Source organism: Malus sylvestris, chromosome 9 (genome assembly GCF_916048215.2).
Source record: "Malus sylvestris chromosome 9, drMalSylv7.2, whole genome shotgun sequence".
Lineage (NCBI taxonomy): Eukaryota > Viridiplantae > Streptophyta > Magnoliopsida > Rosales > Rosaceae > Malus > Malus sylvestris.
Window position 1 is genome coordinate 12,484,673 of NC_062268.1, and position 21,570 is coordinate 12,506,242.

The 21,570-nt window shown below is 38.8% G+C and overlaps 3 protein-coding genes across 4 annotated transcripts; all 3 read right to left on the reverse strand.

Moving 5' to 3' along the window:
- Positions 1-196: 196 nt before the first annotated feature.
- LOC126633805 (vacuolar cation/proton exchanger 2-like) lies at positions 197-3,462 on the reverse strand. The gene is made up of 9 exons (XM_050304359.1): positions 3,335-3,462; positions 3,197-3,224; positions 2,547-2,681; positions 2,240-2,356; positions 2,105-2,158; positions 1,839-1,928; positions 1,395-1,469; positions 1,277-1,279; positions 197-295 (listed from the first exon to the last, which is right to left on the reverse strand). Exons 1-9 carry the CDS (start codon positions 3,460-3,462, stop codon positions 197-199), a joined length of 729 nt encoding a protein of 242 aa, XP_050160316.1.
- Positions 3,463-13,071: 9,609 nt separating this feature from the next.
- LOC126582881 (mitogen-activated protein kinase kinase 5-like) lies at positions 13,072-14,682 on the reverse strand. The gene has a single exon (XM_050247110.1). It carries the CDS (start codon positions 14,361-14,363, stop codon positions 13,293-13,295), a length of 1,071 nt encoding a protein of 356 aa, XP_050103067.1. The 5' UTR covers positions 14,364-14,682; the 3' UTR covers positions 13,072-13,292.
- A 3,503-nt stretch (positions 14,683-18,185) lies between these two features.
- LOC126583383 (DNA-dependent metalloprotease WSS1-like) lies at positions 18,186-21,553 on the reverse strand. Of its 2 annotated transcripts, none has more exons than XM_050247727.1 (5): positions 21,404-21,553; positions 20,781-20,935; positions 20,496-20,691; positions 18,674-19,120; positions 18,186-18,539 (listed from the first exon to the last, which is right to left on the reverse strand). In XM_050247727.1, exons 2-5 carry the CDS (start codon positions 20,933-20,935, stop codon positions 18,357-18,359), a joined length of 981 nt encoding a protein of 326 aa, XP_050103684.1. In that variant the 5' UTR covers positions 21,404-21,553; the 3' UTR covers positions 18,186-18,356. The 2 variants fall into 2 exon arrangements, with proteins under 2 accessions (XP_050103684.1, XP_050103685.1); XM_050247728.1 differs by having other exon boundaries at positions 20,781-20,948; positions 21,404-21,520.
- Positions 21,554-21,570: the final 17 nt, after the last annotated feature.

Genomic DNA, 21,570 nt, shown 5'->3' on the forward strand with positions numbered 1-21,570 from the left:
ACTCTGTATTTGTAATTCTATGGTTGTCTGTTTCACCAGGATTCAACGATCAAAGTCAGAATTCCAGCATCGGAAAATTTGACTTCTGGAGAATTTCGATGTGGTTCTCTCAGTAAGAATGTTTGGGATTGTAGAAGAAGATTTTGATTTTTTCTATGTTCTAAATGTCATACAGATGGATGTATATATAATAGGATCATGTCTGTTCGCAACAGGTAAATGGGATGCGTCTGTTGAAAGCCATCTTCTCAGAGGGGTGCTTTGCTCTGCGTTCTTTCATTCCTTCAGACTTCATCTGAAAAGATGAGTTTGTTGATAAAAAATAGATAAATAATTAAATTCGAAATTAATAAAAAATTAAAAATTAAAAAATTTAATTTTTAGAACCCAAGATTAATTATATATATTAATTATCAATTACTTAGTACACCCCAAAGCCCAACCCCAAGGTTAAGCTCAATTTTATTCTCCATGGTCCATCACACCAATCACTATCTATAAGGGACAAGACTTTATAAAGTGAAGGAACATTTTGGTAGTGACCAATGTAGGACAATAAAATTTCTACTCTAAATTTCCAACATTTTATTTTATGAAACTCCTTTTTTTCAAAGAGATTTACAATATAATCTAAACTACTGAAAAAAAATTCAAACTTAAGTGAGAGAAAATAAATTGCTTTTATTAACTTGGTTATGCCTGTAGTTTTCAAACTCTCAACTCTGTTAATTATACTCTATGAGTTTAGAATTTTCTTTTCAAGAGTTGATTTGACATTTGCTAATGAGCAGCGTGCTAGCCTTCTTGCATCCAAATTCAATTTTTTCTCCGTAGATTCGAGTGGTTTAAAATCTCTCTTAGTCAGTAACGAAACTATCTTGAAAAAGGTGGATTAGACTGAATCTTATGGGGATAGAAGGAAAACCTAATATCAAGGACCAAATTTGACAAAGAGGAGTCATTTTGTGAAAAGCTATAGCAAAAGTGAAAAACAAGGGGTTACAGCTGAATGCTCATGCTTTTGAAGAGAATCAAACTGCTCTGTTATACAAAGCTGAACAAGTTTCCAAACTTTTGATGCTCTGGGAGATCACATGGACTTTCCATCACATGATCAAGAACAAAAAATAAAACATATTGAACGGATCACATGGCTTGACGATTGGTGGAAGAGTAGCTTCCTGCATATCTCCTACCACCTTTTTGCACGAAAAATCGAAGATACTACGTAGATTGTTACATTCTACGCCACGACTCCAATGGTTAGTTTAATTACCATCTGCAACGAACCCCAAAAACAGATACTTGAGAACAAATATGTTAACTGAATATCGAGTCAATAATGTAACTGATGTGTTAGCGATTCAGTTTCGACAACTAGGAAAAGCAGATACAGTAACAGAAAAAGCACTCAGCATGTCTTTTAACCGTGTACTTTCACATATACCGTCTGATATCGCTTGTGTGTGCTATGTATTCAGGAAAGAACTAATACGATAAAAAGGGTGCAAGGCTTGATTTGACACAATCGAAACTTGATGGATCGTGTGCACGATGCGTTAGTTTCCATCAATTGTGGCTTCAACCGTGTGCCAGAAATTAGGGGCATGTCACAAACTAAACCAATTGAAAAGAGATCCTTATGTTTGTTTAGGCCCGTAATGCCCTTGCATATGAAGATAACTTTTCACGGGTAACAACACTTGTGAAAGTGTATAACTCAGTAAGTTTCTTGTGACTCACCTTCCGAAGGATCGACGTGTACAAAAAAACTGGCTGCAACTATGAGATAGCACAGAATAAGCATCAAGCCTTTAAAGTAGTTTGACGTCCCAAACACTAATAAAAAGTGTGGCAGTCTCAAACAGTTGAAAATTCAAGTCCATTGGCTGTCCCATGATCCACCCAACGACGACGCAGAAGGGTATCTACAATTGTCAAGAATACAAAAATTATTACCTATTTTCCGTTCTGAAATGTAATCAACTCAGTAGAGAAACTATAGCAAGCAAGTCCAACAGAGGTTTGCGATGGTTCATAGACGTTCTATCATATGCCAAAGTTCTGCAGAGAGAACTCATTAGCGAGCTATTCAAGTCCTTACCACAAACATGGATATTTGTGTAGATGATCCAATTGCACCTCCAAGTGTGATATCCTGCGGAAAGATTAATTCCGTCAATAAAATAAACGGAATCTATAAATTGAGGTTTACAAATCTTCGATTCAAAGCACTCACAAGCTTGTCCTTCATGGCAAACATGATAGCACTTGCATGCTCTGCAGCATTTCCTACAATTGGTAGTAGTTGAACACTGATAAATGCTACAGGCATGTTGAATGAGTCAGACGCTCCCTGGGAAACAGTAAATACATTAGCTTATCAAACAGTTACACAAAACCGAGGCCAAATTACCATTAAACAAGAATGAAAAATGTGCTTCACAATCTGACACAGAAAATGGAAGTGGAAAAGGTCAGCACAATAGCAGCTCAGAAACTACGCACCCGGAGCACAGTGGGCTAGTATACGAAGCAAGTGTTACCTGGATAGCATCAACAAGGTATCCAGACAAAACAGATACCCAGACAATTAGAACAGCAAGCCAGCCAATTGCTTCCCACTGAGTTATCTCAGGAGCCTCTTCCTCATCGGATTCATCTTCACCCCCGACTCCTTCCTGAAACAGTTTCCAAAGAGAAATTATACAACTGAATGGAGTTAGGTCAGAAAATGGTCCCAAGAACCAATCCAAGTATTAGCTTTACATTTTCAATAGAAAACAGAAGGAACCAGTAAACGCTCTTCTTTATGGAAAATAAAATGAGATACACAAATTATTCTAGGGAAGAAGTTAACTTATTGAGGATAACTAAAAAAATCTTAAAATATACTTCCCAATTGTCAGGTGATGCAAGGGAAAATATACTTCTATTAAAAAAAACCCATATCATCATCCACTAAATTATACTATTGATCATGACCGTTGATCAAATAATATTGCGTCTAAATCTATGGCCCCAATGGACAGCCCTAGCAACATTTTGTGTCAACAGAACAGTACTTTGTTGCAGCAGCAGTGCCAGGACTCTAAACTAGGATGGTGGTAACCTCAGAAAATTTAGTTCATCAAAATAATATATATTCGGACAAAATTCTTTGAAATCCTAATCCAGTTGGCGATATAAATATCACCACAACAATGAAAAACTCAAGAATTAGCCTTGGACAAAGTTAAGAGAACTTAATACTATCCAAAACAAGCTAGCACTTAGTCGCATATCCTAGAAGCTCTGCCAAAGGTACGATGCCCACTAAGCTGAAGAAGAAGACCCATCCCAGCTCAAGTCCCCAGAAGCTGCACCAGGCTCGGCTTCTTCTTTGTTGACACCGACAAGACCCTCCAAGACCGAGCGTACAAGCTCATCCACTACCCCAGCTCCGAAACTTGGTGGTAACATCACTCTGATTTCCGAGGCTAGATCAAGGAGGTCTGTGAGAAGTGACTCCACCGCTTCTTCTGATGTTTCTAGACCAACATGCCGGAAGAAGTTCAACGTTTTTGCCTCGCCATCTTACTGGCTGCAGGAGATTAAGCTGTCTGAGGCTGCTGGCAAGCACTCGACTTCACTCAGGTTTTTCAAACTAGCCATGGAGGCTGAATGAAGTTGGAGGAGCAAGCTGAGTTGCAAGCAGCGGCGGCGGACTCAGACCAACGCCCCGTCGTGCCCTCGTCCACTTCAAGTCCGAAACTTCCTGCATGCACCACGAACTCCACTCCTTCGTCTTCTCCCTCCACGGCTGCGTCAAGCTCCAAGCTCCTCTGCTACATCATCTCCGTCCTGTGGCTAGGAATTGGTAGATCTCGCCGGAGCTCTAGTGATCTTGTGGATCTCGAGACAGCTGCTCTTCTGAGCTCAGCCCTCCTCCTCAGCATCCACCAACTACCTCAAGCTTCATCATGCTTCTCCGCCATCCTCAACACCATTGCACACCCAGCTGCAAATCCAAACGACGTCGCAGACACCGGCACCGCCACAGGTCTCCCGCATCTCCTCCTTGCTGTTGAAGTAGACCAAGTCACCATCTCCTCCGCTTACGCCGTTCGCAGTGATCAACCTGCTGTCAACTCCTACTCCCCAACCGCATCGGCAACATCAGCACGGGCAGCGCGCTTCTTGACTCAAAGCTCAGCAACGGCAGTGCAACAGCCCTCGTACAGCAGCCCTCATGCAGCAGCCCTCATGCAGCAGCAAACGGTGGCAAAACACAGCAACGTCGGAAAACTGTAACCAAAAGGCATTACATAGCAAAATCCCGCCGCAGTCTTTTGCACAGCATCACACGGCAACGTCACCACCGAGGAAAACTGTGACCAAAAGACATTACACAACGAAATCCTGCCGCAATCTTTTGCACATTGCCACACGGTAAAAAAGTGACGCACTGCAAAGCTCCAAGCACCAAGACTCACGGCAACATCACCACCATGATCAAAGTCGGCGAAGAACTTCAGTGACCGCCGTCAAACGACTAGCCGGTCGTGAAGCTTGACATTTTGCACTACCTCAAGCACGTCACTCTGGCCACCATGATCAAAGTCGGTGAAGAACTTCAGTGACCACCGTCATATGACTAGCCGGTCGCGAAGCTCGACACTTTGCACTACCTCAAGCTCGTCACTCTGGCCACTATGATCAAAGTCGGCAAAGAACTTCAGTGACCGCCGTCAAACGACTAGCCGGTCGCGAAGCTCGATGCTTTGCACTACCTCAAGCTCGTCACTCTGGCCACCATGATCAAAGGCGGCGAAGAACTTCAGTGACCGCCGTCAAACGACTAGCCGGTCATGAAGCTCGACGCTTTGCACTACCTCAAGTTCGTCACTTTGGTCGCCATTATCAAAGTCGGCGAAGAACTTCAGTGACCGCCGTCAAACGACTAGCCGGTTGTGAAGCTCGACGCTTTGTACCCCAAGCTTGACTCCAGCTCTCCGTCCATCTTCGTCCTTCCCTGCAAATTCCTCAGCCCATCATCACAATTTATACAAAAAAAATATAATAAAAAAATAGGATAGTGAAGCAAAGTGGTGCGCACCACGTTAAAAGAAATTTAAAAAAAAAAAAAAAAATATATATATATATATATATATATATATATATAAGTTATATATATAAAAGTTATATATATATATATATATATATATATATATATATATATATATGGCCGACAAAAGGTGCATGCACCATGTAAAGAAAAAAAAAAGTATACATAAAAAAAAAGGTTTGGTGCTCCACGCACAAAAGAGTTAAAAAAAAAAATTAATAATAAAAAAAAAAGTTCATGATGGCGGTGGGTGTGAGCACCGCTGAAAGCAAAAAAATAAAAAGTAAAAAAAATGATGGTGGACGACATTATGTGAAAATAATAATAATAATATAAAAAAAAATCATAAAGTCTTTTGGTGATTCTGGCACCATGTGAAAAAAAAAAAGTACACTAAGTGAAACAAAGCTCATTTATTGATTTCTCTAAAAAATTCACATAAATGTACATTTTACATGAGTCAAAAAAAAACAAAAAAACCTTCACAAAGGTTGTTCAGGTGATGCCTCATCACTCGGCGGAACTCTAGGAAGAAGATGCATCGGAGGTTGAGTGTTTGGAGCTTCAACACTCGGTAAAACTCCAAAGGACGAAGGCAATAGGTGCCTCTGGAGTAAAGCCACAAACATCTGATGGTCACTCTGAATCCGACTTTCGGATTCCTGCAGCTGGTCAAGCTTTCTCTTCATGCTCGTCAAGTAACTATTGGCAAGCATGTGCAACTCTTTGTTTTCACTCTTAAGCCCTATAATCTCTTGCTTAAGACTCGCCACCTTAGCCATCAGTGACTCAACTTGATGAGTTCGAGCAAGAAGGCGTTGACCCATATTTGATACAGAGCCCGCACACTGAACACTGAAAGCCAGAGAGTCCTGAACAGCCAGCTCATCAGACCGCTTGAAAAGGATCTTGTTGTCCTTGGGGGGTGAGAAGATTTCTAGCTACCACCGTAGCGGTTATGTCATTCTTCATCACAGAGTCCCCAACTGTAAGATGACCGGTGGGGGATAAGAATGATGGGTGCCATATGTTGTCTGGAGAAGACACATCAGCATATTCCCCAACATTCAAATCAAGACGACGATCAGATGGGCAATCCATTTGCAAAAAAATGATGAAGGAAGAAGAAGGTCAAGTAAATTAAATTCTTAGAAATACAAAAAAAAAAAAAAAAGGAAATTCCTACAGGCGGCAACTCTCTAAGTGTGTTTTCGAACACAATTAATGTCTCTATAAAAAGAAGAGGCACCTCTCCCCAAATTTCAAAAGCCGGGCCGCTTGTTAAAAAACCGAAGAGGCAACAAGGCTATTTGTTCCAAGATCGAAGAGGCACCGTTCTCCGAATTTCAAAAGACCAACTTTTCCGGATTTATCAGCACCTTTCACACGCAACCTCAGCTTTGCAGAAATCACGCGCAACTTTGTCAAGGATTTCTAACAAAGTTGAAAACGCTTGAATGTCAATCTTCTCGTTTTCAATGAGAGTGAATGGGCCAGGATCAGCGTGGTACGAAGGCCAACTATCTGTTCTGACTGAGGGCACGGCGGATAGTAGTTGGCGGCAAGCAGTTGTAAGCCGCGATCCACGTGCATGGCGTCGTGTAAGTAGTTGGGATTCAGTCCCAAAAGCTTTCAGAGATTGTTATCTCCGACGTTGCTTGTCTTGTATACTTCAATGAGACCTAACTGAAGCAAGCTTGGGTAATTAAAAACAAATTTTTGTCACTGAAAACACTTACGATCATGATTAGATTTAAGACCACAAATTTGATTCATTATTAGGATTAATCTAAGGTGTTTTTCTTATCAGTTTAGGTCCATTACATATTATCAAGTTTTTTCATACTTCTTTTTCCCGTTTTCGTCAACTTTTTTTTCAGTTTGTCAAGCATCGATAAAAAATAAATCGTTGCTCCTAAAATAATAAGGGTTAATAGTTAGTCAAGTGCAATCATCCCAAGCGCGATTGTGTCTTCTTCTTTGAATTCGTTGTTTTGGCGTGAAGAGAATTTTGTGTTTTATCCCTTCGTTTAGCCACTGCAGTCTTGACTCTAACGTCCTCAAAAATAGCCTTTTTCGAGCTTGCCCTTTCTCATGAATCCGCCCTCAATCGCAGCTATATGCAGCTGATAGTCTTCACGTAAACTCATGCGCTTTTTATTTCCATACTTCCTGAAAACGCCCTTGAGCCCATCACATGTTTCTTCCAGTTTGCAACAACCCGATCAGGAAATTATTCCGTCGTGTAGCAGTCTTTTCTTGCAGAGTTACATATATATTTGGTTTGAGCACTTGGGAGTAGGGTTTCAGTTACTCTTATTATTCTAGTTTAATTTGTTGCCTAATTCCATTGATTATCATATATATCTTATGATTTCCAGTGGACTCTATGTCTTTGTTTTATCGTTTTGTCCTTCTGCCAAAGTCAATTCTTAACGTATTTCAGAATTAAAACGTGACATGTCACATGTCGTTTTGCTAAACATGTAATTGATTTTTGATATCAATGACATTTTTTATGGTGTACCCCAATAGATATCATCCAATGAACATTTCGTATTTCCTTGCAGAATCCCAAGTGAAAATTGATCAATTTAATTGGTTGTAGAAGTGTCAATGTCAATTCCTTTTATATTGCTTTTAATGTTGCTTCGTTCTTCTCAGTTTATGTCTTTCGTTTGTGAAAAAGATGGGTAAATTACGTAATACCCCCTTAGGTTTGAGATTTATTACAATCCTATACAACATCTTTAAAACATTTCACTTCCATACCTTACGTACTATTTTATTTCAAAATAATACCTCGGTTAGATTCTCCATCCATTGGTCTGTTAAATGATGACGTGGCTGCCACATTTGTGCTGATGTGGTTGCTACGTGGCAAAAAAATATTTTTTTAATACATTAAAAATATTATAATATTAACCCTATTATAATTTTTTTTTTTTTTTTTTTGGTTTTTGTGGTTGCCACATTTGTGCTGATCTGGGTTCGGGTTTTTCTGGTTATTTTTTTAATATGGTTAATATTATAATATTTTTAATGTATAAAAAATTATTATTTTTGCCACGTGGCAGCCACGTCAGCATTTAAAAGACCAATGGATGGAAAATCTAATGAAGATATTATTTTGAAATAAAATAGTACATGAGGTATGAAAGTGAAATATTTTAAGGTTGTAATAGACCTCAAACCTGATGGGGTATTATGTAATTTACCCTAAAAAGATCGTTGACCTCATAGTTCATATTTTCATTACCATTTTCTTAGTTTTCTCGTGTTTTATTATATGTATATATTCCCGTATATGAAGCATGCTCATCGTTTTGCTTTTGAAATAACACATGAGAAATGCGAAGGGGAATCCTTCAAAATGTGACTATCTATGGATTCTTTTTCATTTCACAGTTTAACGTCAATTCCCGTGTTAATATTATAAAATATTGTGCTAAAAGCATGAGATGATAGAAATTTATAGAGAAACCTAAATTTTAAAGGCTAGTTTGGATGTGTTTTTGAAATTACTAAAAGCGCTTTCAGAGAAAATGTTTTTGGGTTTCAAAAGCACTTAAAGTGCTTTTTGCAAGAAGCATCAATTATGTGCTTCTTTCAGGAAGCACTTTAAGTGTTTTTTCCAGGATTTACTTGCATTTTTACTAAGGATTGGTTCTAAAAATATTTTCACCAAAAGCACTTTCGGTCATTTTAAAGGCACATCCAAACGAGTTCTAAAAGAGTCTCCTTAGCACTCTCATAACAACTATCATAATGTGATTGATCATCCATATGAAATTCTGTGACATTAGATCATGTGAACACATTAATTCTGATAGCTTGTTTGGCTACGAGAACATTTGAATTAGATCGTACGATGTCACTTATAGACATACATTATATCTTTCTCTCTCTTGAAGCAACTCAGAGATCCAAACGCATTGCAAGCAGAAGATAGCTCAAGTGTTAAAAGCATTTACCCTTTCAGTCGAGTTCATGCGTTTGTTTTGCCCTCCCATCCAAGTGGATTGATTAACCAGGCTCTTTACTGTTAGGAGAATGAAAGGTTGAGCTGCTTTTGGTTCCATCCCATATAAGTTGGGACTAAATGATTTACTTTAACCCTTGCAGGACAAAAGTGGTACTAAAAGTGGGAGAGGCAGGATTAGATTGGATTGGATTGGAGTGGATTGCAGTGGATAGGTTTTGGGTGGGGCTATGAGATATCTATGCATGGAAATCCAAAAGTGAATACATTGATTAGAGGCTGATGTGTGTTAGGTTAGGGGCATGACAATTGGAAAAGCAACCAAGTGGGAAGAGGGGATGTTGCCATGTCTGCATTTGGTTGCAGTTTTTCCAATGTTTGGAACGTACCCTTTGTTGTTTAGGTATAAAAGATTCTGTGATTGGGCTAGGTTTTGTTAAATACAGTGTTTTAGTATGGCTGTCTTTTGGTAATTGGTAGGGTTTGAAAAGACCCTAAATGTTCAGCCCTTGAGGTTAATTAACCCAAGTCGTGGGCGGGAGTGGCGAAATTAATTTGGAATTATAAGATAATACTTGACTCCTTGCCTTGGAAGTAGTTCTACACTTCAAGCGGTGAATTGTCGTGATGATTATAGTTTTTATTAATTCACTGGATCGTTAGTTCAAACCTACTCTTCTTTATTTAACATAAATTAGTGCAGAATATTGCTTGTATTAGAATATATATGTACATTCCTTTCATCGATCATCGCTCATTTAAATCCAGTCCCCAGAATAGGTGTGGATCATCATCTCCTATTAGTCAGGACGTGAATCTGTGGTCTCCTCTCTTTCCACACGGCCAAGGCAAGACTGCAAAAGAGGGGCTACACAAGGAAAACTGTACGGAAACGCATATGTATATGACACACGTTTTCAGAGTTCATTTCGTACCGTATTCAACTGTTCAACAGTTATATTTTACTATATCATTTATAGATTCTTGCAAAAAAAAAAAAACAAATTTAAAATCATTAAGACATTTAATTGTAATGAAGAAAATGACGAATATGGTTATACAAAAAACACTAAACTTAATCCAACGGTTATATAATTTTGAATTTAGGTGATTTTTGATAGACATAACCTATGAGATAAGACATAAAAAATAAATTATTGGATCGTTGAAATACATTACGAAGTAGACTCATAAAAACGTGTGTCAAAGTATCCAGTATAAGCGTTTGTCTTGGATCATAACCTATATATGATAAAAACATGGGTATGCAACTTTAGGCTTTGCCTTTTTCCATTTGGATTGTAAATTATGCACTGTCATAAAACCCGAAGATAAATTCATACACCAAATTCACACGTTATCGCAATCATCCAAACGAAAAGAAATCGGAATTGTAACCCAATTGGGAAAATAATCTCTTTTGAGGAAAGTTGGTTTATGGAGGCTTCTAAAAAATAATCACTTGGACCATTAAAGGCTTAAATTACACTTTAATTAAAAGCACCAAAACTATATTAAAATGTGGAAAAAAAATTTCATTAGCATTGAAGGTTATGAATGCTAAATGACGTGGATTGATTTGGATTATGTGGTCTTGTGAATCCAGAGCTCATAGCCATCGAAGTAGAATCCTAGATTGCGGACGTAATATTAGACCTAATTGGATGAACGGTCCTCGTGGTAATAGGGTAGATAGAAGGTAGCCTCATGGTTAAAAAAAAAAAAAACACCCGAATTGCAACCCTTTATAGTGAAGTCAATCAGGATTTAAGCCCAAAAATAAAATTTTCCATTAATTCTTCGTTAAACTTCTAAGCCATGACTCCACACTCTCAACCAAAGCTTCCTCCCCGGCCACTGCCAATTGCGAAGCGGCCAACCATAGCTTAGAATCAACTTAACTGTTACCTCCATCACCATGTCTTGCACTTGGGATGCATATGGCTGGAGGGGAAGGAAAAAGTCATCTACATCTCTACCGTATTTTTGCTCTGAAATTCTAAGTTTTATTTATCAAAAAAAAAAAGAAAAAAAATTCGAATTTACTGAGCAACCAGATTTATTGTAGATTATTTTAATATAATACTAGCATAGGGGCACACAAAGTGTGAAATTTTTTATTTTTTATTTTTGAAATAGAAGGAGAGAGGAAGAGAGTGATAGAGAATGTGGGTGCGGGAAATTTTTTTATTTTTTTTTATTTTTTTAATTAGAAATATGTTAGGATTATATATAGGTGAGACTTTGAAAAAAAACACAGCAAAATTTGGTTGTGTGAAATTACATTTATGTCCCATATTTCTTATTCATGTTCTGTTTTAATTAGACGATTAAACTGGTTATTTCATAGAGTTTTGGTTGACAATGAGTGTTTTATTAATTAGTATAGATTTGTAGTTGCACCTGTGAATTTTTCAGTAAGAGATTTTTTTTTGTTCTAATCTGATAAAGAAAAGATATGGATTTAATTCATCTATTTATCAAATCAAGTTTTGTGTAATAGAGAAAAAAATGACAAATTTATCAAATCAGTGCTCAAAGACTTTGATTCACTGTTGCTCTCATATAAGATTGTTGGAGTTCAAGCTTGTTCTTGGTTAGATTCAGCTAGTAAGTTTCTAAACCAACAATGATGAGAAACTCGTTGAAGAGGTTGCACTATAAGTAAAGGAAGCTGAATGGAGAAATTGACGGAAATTTTGATTTTGGCTTAATTCCAAACAGATTTCATTGCAAGAGTTTTAAGTCTGATTTTTTTAACACAGAGACCATCTTCGAATACTTTATTATCACGAAGAGTATTTATCCAATTAGGCCTATAATATTGTTCCAAACAATAAAGGTTTATGCATGCAAATTTAATCAAAATGCTGCACAAGCAAATGAGTTACGAGTAGCTAATCGAACAGCAGCAAATAAACTAAAAAAAAAAAAAATCAAATCATCGCGATTGCAAGTGACAGATTGCCCTAATCGTTTTGATCTTTCTCTTAAACCGACAATTTCCGGATTCGAATATTTCACTCCCTCTCTCTTTTAGTGTAGATTAGTGCAGAATATTCACTTGTGATCAAAACATATATAAACATATATAAATAATAGAATTACACCACTGATTTCACCGACAAAGAAAGAGAAACGAATATTGACAGCCTTGATGATGGAGGGGACAAAGAACAAATAAATCCTCATCACACACCAGTGTCCTCCATTATTAACATGTCCTTCCATAGCTTTTTTTGTTTAAACCCTAGCAACTAGGCTCATTAATGATCAATTCCAGTGTAATACTTATTAACAGTTCAGGAAAATGCAACCCACTCAAACTTACATGCAACCAGGTGACGATACTCCAAATCTATCACGCGACGCCATAAGTTTTAACTTTCTGCCAAATGGCATCGCGTGACTGATTCGGGGCACCACCTTGGTGTCCTTGTTGCATAAAAGTTCTTCTCCTTGATCACACACACAAACCCATCCAGACAAAAAGAGAAAAGGAGATGTAAAAGAAGAAACTGGATCCTCGCTGCATCCAAAATGATCTGAGCCCGCTGAATAATGCATCCGAACCATTGAAATTTGATCCAATGTCTACAATTATTATACCTTTAGAGGGAGCCTATATTTGTAACCGTTTGATCAAATTTCAATGATCCAGAAGCATTGCTCATTTTGGCTCAGATCCCTTGGATCCGGAGAGGATCCAGTTCCGTAAAAGAAAAGGTAAAAGCTGCAGCTTCCCAGTTCCATTAAACTCTTCTCTGTGAGACTGATGATATGGATCTGTGTGCATGGATATGAACTACCTAGGGCAAAATCTAATCCAACCCTAAAAGATTAACGTCTTCCTCTATCAAAAAAACAAACATTTGATTTTCCCCAGGAAAACCCAACAAAAGTTTAACCAAAAATGGAAAAACATTTGCAGAAGCCAAAATCCAATGCCCAATGAGACATAATTACGCACCAATCAATCACATAATATCTAAAAGGGTCTAATTACTTAAAAATTAAAGTCAATTAGAAGGTAAAACAAGAAAACAAAGGCAACCCATTTCCCCAATTTCTCCAAATCGAACAGCAAAAACACAAAATCATCATATGATCATTATGATTATCATCAAAAAGGAAAGAAAAAAACCAACAGCGGAGAGTAACTGGGCAGCGAAACCAAAGGTAGAAGAAAGTACACTATTTGAGCTAAGAAGAAAGAGGCCTCGGTGGAGGCAGCAGATGGTGAAGATTCTGATGGGGTTGCTGGGGCTGGCCACCGCCATTGCCGGAGATAAAAGGGTGCTGCAACAACTGCGCCGCCGACAATCTCTTAGACGGCTCTCTTTGCAAGCAACAAGCAATGAAATGCCTGAACTCTCTGGAAGCACTGTGCGGCGCTTCAGGCGGATGAGACATACAAATAGCCCACATTAAGCTAGCCCAATCGCCTCCTCGCGCCACCGAGAACGGAAACCGACCCATGTAAAATTCCAATATGCTGACCCCAAGGCTCCATATATCGCCGGCGTAGCCGTCGTACTGGCCGTGATTGAGATCGGTGTTGATCCTCTCCGGACTCATGTATGCGATGGTCCCGACGGAAGAATTGCAGGGGTCCATGGTCTGAGCCAGAATCCGACTCACTCCGAAATCGGCGATCTTGACCTGGTTCCTCGCGTTGATCAAAAGATTCGAGGGTTTGATATCGCGGTGGACGATCTTCCGCCGGTGGAGATAGGCGAGGCCGCTGAGGATTTGCCTGGCCAAATCGGAGAGGGCCTTCTCGTTCCCGATGTGCTGGCCCTCCAGCGACCCGCCGTCCATGTACTCGAGCAGAACCTGGATCTCGCCGTTGTGGTCGAACATGTCGTGGCACTTGACGACGTTGGGGTTGTCGACGTCGCGGAGTATTTCGATCTCGCGGCAGATCTGGTTGCGCACGGCGTCATCGTGGTTGCCATAAATCACCTTGAGCGCGTAAACCCGGCCCGTCGGGCGGTGTATGGCCTTGTAGACAGTGCCTCCCGTTCCGCTCCCGATGCGGTTGGAGCGCTCGAGCTCGGAGAAGTTGATGAGCTGCTGGGCCGCGCTGTGGGCCGAGGACGACTGGGCCGAGCTCGGACCGGGCGGAGGGAGAGGGAGCGGTACTGCAAGCGAGGTGTCCCGCTGAGGTAGCGGTAGGGTTAGGTCGTGACGACGTCGTCTCTGGTTGTCCCGCCTCGGTGGTGGGGCCACCACTGCTGGGTTTGTTCCGGGCGGCGGCTGCATCGGCCTCATGATCGGATGACGACAGCGACGACTGTACTACTTGTTTGAAACGACGCAGTTGCCGAGGTCGGAGTTGAAATCGCGATTTCTTTGGGGGTCCGATGGATTGGAGGGAGGGAGGGAGCGAGGGAGGGGCGTTCGGGTTAATGAGGAGTACGACGATGATGGAGGTCGTGAGGATCACGAGTCATCGTTTGTTTCGTTGATTGGTTGAGTGATTGATTGATGTCGTTTTTCTCTCTTTTTTTTATTTTATAAATATTTTATTTGATTTTTCGTTCCGAGAATCGGAGACTTCATTGTGCGAGGAAAAGAGGAGGAAACAGCGAGAAAATGAAAAAGGAAGGAACAAACCGGAGCTTTCTTTTCTCAAGAATTAAAAATAAATTAAAAACATGTAAATTAAAAAGCAAAGAGGCCCAGAGAAGGGGGAGGGAATCGAGAATTAAGGGCCACGCGCTGATGGAGAGAGTGGGAGACAAGGACCAGTCAGATATTGGAGGAGGTGTCTTTGGTGGTGGGACCGTCGAGCATTTTTGGGTTTTGTAGTTTTATTTTATGTCATTAGAAAATAGTTAAAATTAAAATGTAAAGTTTAGATTTTAAATTATATGAACTCGTTTAGATTTACCTTTAAAATAACTAAACTGCTTTTAAAGAAAATAACTTTTTGTTCCAAAAGCACTTAAAGTGCTTTTTGCAAAAAGTACCAGTTATGTGCTTCTTCCAAAGAGCACTTTAAGTGCTTTTCCAGAATTTACTTGCATTTTAACTATGGATTGGTTCTAAAAACATTTTCACCAAAAGTTTCTTTTAGTGATTTTAAAAGCACATCCAAACAAGCACTATGTCAAATCTTAGATAGAATGTAACGAAATTAAATGTAAAGATAAAAAAGGTCCAAAAGTGCTGTTAATTAATTTTTTTAATTATGTATATTCTATTAATGCACTAATTATAAAATTTAAAAATTAATCTATTTAATTTCTTTTTAAAAATAGGTTGTACATTTATCACGTTAACTATCAAATAAACATATGATGTTTATTTTTTCACATTTCTATTAAGTATGCTCTTAAATGGTCCGCGCGTGATTTTCCCAGAAAATACTAAGACAAATAATTAGGCAGCTATAATCGGGTGCGGTGAGGCACATTGTTATTGCCTTACATCGTTGTACCGTGGTACCTAGTTTACCCTTTGGCACTTGAAGCGTACAACGCGTAACAGCACAATTCTGCAAGTTGGTTCGTGAGCTTACATGAACCCGGGAACAGAGAGCAGAGGAGGGAAAAAAAAATTAAAATTAAATAAAAAGGTTGTTATTGTCTTTGGGTTACCCGCCGGCGGTCAAGCAAGGTTAATTTGGTTTCGAGCTTGGAACGGGTTCGTTCTTTTGAGTGGGTGGGGCCCTACACCGATATAAATGGGCCCACATCTGATTACGTGGGGCCCAGGCTATTGGTGCTGCAGCATTATTGGTCGGAATGAAACTAGTAATGCCTAGTCGACAGATGCTAATCAGAATCTTTAATTGTGCTAATAATTAAGGATTATGCATAATCATTATTTAATAATTCTTTTCTTACAATATTTCGTCATTGGTTATGTACATTATTCAACTAAATAAGCATCCTTCCAAAGATAAAAAAAGAATTGTAGATAGAGCATATGACCGAAGTTGCTAGAACAACTCTTTACCTCTCCATTTTATGAGGTGCAAATTGGGAGCTAAAACGTTGTTTTATCTTTCCAAATTTAACTCTTCTATCGAAAATGCCCTTGTGACCTAAAACATAAGTCAAAATTTGCTTCTCTCTTTCACATCAAGTTTATTGAAACACGCAAAAAATGTAGCATGCTCTTAAGCAATTTTTATTACAAATCTACCAGATAAAAATCTCAGAATATAGAATACTTCGAATCACGACGGAAAAATCCCATGAACGTGTTGGTGAAGAAAAAGATGTATGCATGGTTTGGAGAAGTAGAGAGACCAAGACAGCGATTTGACAATTATACGTGTAAGTTTGTGTCCGTATGTGACAAAAGCAGTGGACTTTTTCTTTTGGGTTTGTCAGATTTTTCTTTGCTTTCCCCAACTTAAAACCCGACCTTTTGCCTTTGAGTTCCATCAAGTCAGCCCTTGTGCCCTGCCTACCATTATTTTTGGGTGTTTCTTGGTAGTTTGCTGGGCGCTTTCGTTCCATTGAAAGATCAGAGCTTCTGCATTTCCTAGCATCTTCTTGTTTGATGTTTTTGTTCCTTGTAAACAAACCCGTCAAGCAAGCCAAGAGAAAATAGAAGCCCTCCAGCCTCCAGCCTCCAGCACAGCTGTATATAATTGTGTGTTTTTCACATGGTTGGTGGCTATTATTCTAATCTTTTTAATTAGAGGCAAATCCTAATCGTAATCCCAAGTCTAAACCCAATTTAGATTATATTAATGGAAAAAGAAGATATGCATAAGGTTAGGTTAAGTAGCACTTGATAATAATAATATTACGTAGTCGACAAAAGGAAAAATTGTTGGATGTGAAGACCGTAACGTCATCTGATGTTTCTAATTAAGTGTTATATTATGAGTGAATGATATAGTTGATATGTCGTCGAACTAAGAATGTCGATTCATGTTGTTTAACCATATTATAAAACGTAGTTAAATAACATAATATAATAGTATGACAGTCATGCTAAATGATAATACTAATAAATATGTGTTAAACAAATGATATTGATAACACGACGTTGTTGTGTCACACGAAATAAAAAATTTCAAACCAAAGGACGGAAATTAGAATAGTACATGGCTTGGATTGGTACATTTGTTTCTGTATGTGGACATGAAATGCATGCTATGGTATACATTGGGTTGGTCTATTTGTAGAAGATGAGATTTTGACATTTTCGTACCAATCAAACGTTGAGTTCCTCTCTTTACCAAAAACAAAACATTGAGTTCCCCTCCAAACTAGTGTCCGTTACCCTCAAGACAATAAAATAAGAACCAAAAAATTTGGAAAAAAATGAAAAGTAAAGTAGTTTAGCACAATCACCAGAGTCTACACATTAAGTTGACCAAGTATGTATACGAGTGAATATAATAGTTTAATGCAATATACGATTTCATGATTTTGAATCTCATAAAATCAAAATCAAAATCAAATTGATAGTCCTGGTGATTAGGGTAGTCTTCGTCAACCCATTGCGTGTTATCATTTAAAAGAGAAGACCAAGCGTTAACAACCACATCATGTGGTTTAAAACGATAATCTCTCTAGCAAGTAAGTCTTTATACACGTAAAAAGAAAACATTTCAGAAGATTTTGAAAAGAATGACAAAAGTCTTGGTGAACCAAAAGTTGAATCCATGCATTTCCACCTTTTTTGCCTCATTCCCATTGCTTGAGCCCATCTCGATTCGAGTAATATGGCATCTACTAAATATAGCACTCGAGCTAAGAGAGATGACTTTTTCCATGGAAAAAAGTGGCGGTGGCGGTGGTGGGGTGTGTGGCCACGAGAATTTTGGTACGAGCTCATAGATGAACAGGGAAGGGAAGATAAAATTCTGAACGTCTTGATCAACAGAGATTGGCGTACAATCACATCGGAACTCCGGGCAAGATAAAATTCCTAGTTCCCCAAATGAACTAAATACTCAGAACCACGTCCATGCTCCTCTTAACACCTCCGGCGATCATATAGTATAGGTACTGCAGACTGCAGTCGAAGGAAAATTTGCAGGGCCACCGAACTATCATTCCAGGGCCACCGAACTGAGAAACAATTTTCGGGCGGAATAACCAACCATTTTTCCGTCCAAACACATTCACAAACACTCCTTAGGATTAATATTATATAACTCAAACACAATCTGTACTATCAAATTAGATCACTATAATAAACATAGTCATGTCATGTGTAGTTGTTGAAGTGTGTACATAAGATCATTCTGTATAACTCGTCGAGAGTCCCCAGCTGATTCAGAACCACTCTTTCTCATGTACCGACGTAAGGTCCATGGGTAGGGACAGGAGGGCCGGACGAGTATCTCCATTCTCCACAAGCTAAGCATCTATCTAGCTCGACTCTGTTGTCTAGGGTACAAAATTTGCAAGACCAAACCTTAAACTTCAGGTCCTCTTTTAGCGTCCCGCAGGCTGTACATCTCAATGTCAATGGCTGAAACAACTTCAAAGCATTAGAATGCACGTTGATGATCGCATATACTCTACAGTATGCACTCGCACACACACACACAGAGAAGGAGTTTTGTATTCAAATTTTTGACAAAACTATGCATAGAATAACATTACCTTATTTAATAAAGTGCACATACTGCATTTCCACTTTGCTTGATCATCCATTTCTTCCTGACCTGGCTTCGGTTTAATATTAGAGACACCATCAGTAAATGCGAACGGTTGTGGCCTTTGAGAAGTTCCAATGTTCCCATGTACTCCAATGTCACCCTCCGAAGACTTGGACCCACACCATAAATCATCATGCAGTCTCCTTTCTGCAGCCATAGCAGCAGCTTGTACTGGGCTCAAAGCTGCCTTAATGTTGCTATCGCCACCTAAACGCTTAGGCCCTGATGGTAACAAAGCTCCACGGCGTGCTCTGGTTTCAGCAGCAGCCAAGGCAGTCTGGCGAATAGATGACAGAGGGGCTTGACGGGAGAAACCACCCAAACGTCTTCCAGGAAGATCAAATCCTTGCCCCGTGCCTGAAATCCCCTTAGCTATCAGTTCCTCACATTCCTGCAGAAAACGCGGGACCAAATTAGTGATGGACCATCGTCCATAAAGCATCCATCTATATAAACTATAGAACTACAGTCGAAAATGCTAACTCAAGCAATTTGATAATGAGGGGACTTAAATGAACTATTAAAGAATATCATCACAAAGTTAGGAAGATGTATATTATGGAACAACACGTTACCAAAAGTTTCAATTCAGAGCAACAACAGAAATTACAAGTTAGAAAATAATATAAACCTTTAATAGTAGTAGGACTTGACGGAAACTCTTGTCCAGGGATAAGTCTGCAGCAAATCATCACGCAAAATAGTGAAAGGCTTTACTTGAGCCTCTTAGAGCTTATAATTAAACCTAAATATTATAGTTATAAGGAGATACTGGACATGAAAACAAAAGGGCAGACAAGAATTCATGTGGCTGACCCCATACGATCAGAAGAGAGGCAAGGATGACGAAATTAATAAACTAAGGAATGGAACACAAATGAAATTAGAGGGCGAAACAATATTGGATCATATTATTTAAAAGCTTTCTTGTGCTTTTAAAGCTTAAATAATTAAGGCCATCTAGGAACAGGTTATGCATGATACTTCAGAAATATGGACTGTGATGAAACGGAGTTCTATAAACAATTCCAGACCCAGATCATCTAATACGATCAGACCAATGGAAGAACCCACAATTGTCCAAGACAAGGTAGTAAGATACCGTCAAGCCAATGCAAGTGCATATTCTTATTCAAGTGGAGATATTCCACACCTCCCTTATATTATACAACAAACATGCGCATTGATATACAAATGCACTGCAGGTAAGTAGGTCCCGTGAATGTATACATGCATAAGTAGTATGATCATTCAACAAGGCTTCGTAGGACATTCCAAAAAGTGATTGCTTTTGAGTTGCAGTAATTTGCTCTAGAACTCAGATGATTCACTTTAGATTTAAAATGCATTAAGGAAAGATTCTAGACAGAAATGTGCTCACAGGAGGTGCTGTTAGTCACAGTAGTGATTAAGAATTTTTTAACACCGCATCTAATCCTTAAGATTAAGATGAACTTTCTTTTACAAGTGAAAACCTGAATAAGACAATTCATGTCTGTATCTTCCATTGGAAATTACAGAATTTCCATCAGTTAGGACAGCTTTCAAATAAAATAAGAAGCTACTTTGAGTCGGATGTATGCTTTGAATTCATATAGAAACCATACTCCAGGCAGTTCTTAACCAATCTAACGCCATCGAAGTAGATACTGTACACAACAGAAGGTTCTCAACGGAAGATACTCTTACAAGGCCATTAGTTTTCATATGCAAAACATTAGAAGAAAACAATGAAAAACACCATGAAAGGGGATTAAGATAATTACCCTTCTGATCTCATCCAAAAGTCTGTAAAAGTCAGCATTGTGAGGACCATGTTCGTTGTGGCAGAGCTCATGCAGCATTGTATCAAGGATCTGTTCATACGGGTAGAAAACCCAATCACTGTTCGGCCTCCGCAGTCTGAGCTTAATTTCAACACCTCCTCCTACATTGAGCCCCTGAAGACCAGGATTGGCAGGACTGCATTTCAAAGTTGCAGACAGACAGCAGTAAATATACAACAAAACACACATAAAAATCATGGTAAGAGAAGAACAAACATACACTACCAGAATTCCGAAAGCACTTTGACTTTCCATTGACGTTTGCGCATTATCGGCTGCACTTGTTTCGCTACCTTCTCAAGTATTTCCCTTGCATCCTCTTCCCCAATCTTCTTTAGTGGTTTGATTTCCCACACCTTGTTAAGATCATTAAGATCCATCTGCACTCAAAAACTAGAAAATAGTAACAAAAACAACTACTCAATCTTCTCTTCACAATAACACACATCAAAATTCACACAAAATCTTCTTTAGAAAAAAATGCAACCGAAAATCATACGAAGGATAAAGCTTCATCATTTTTCAATCAGGGAAGTGATTTCCGCATACCCTTGTTTATTTCCCGCCTTTGGATTGATCAACTCAAAAGGAGAATCGAGGGACAAAAATAAACAAGGACGTGCGGAAATCATTTTCTTTTAATTATCAAAACCCAGCACATATATCACACTGCTAATTAACATAACAAATCAAAATTTACTCAAAGTTCATAAATTTTCCCTTAAAACATATAAACCCTAAATTCGTTATTCAAAGTTCAAATCTTTTGCAGGTGCAATTGATCAGCTAAATTTCAAAATTAAGAAAATTGCAATAATTTATTAACCAAATAAAAACAATACGATTACCTGAAATTCCTGTGCTGGGTGTTCAGCTCGCACTGAGAGGCCTCTTATCTGATGAGAGTCTATCGGCCAATAAGTTTGAAAGTGCGATGACCTGTTTTTGCTTTTATACGCCGTCGTTTCGGTTCTCAGAATCTGTTGAATTGCAACTACGACAGCATTTTCGTGTT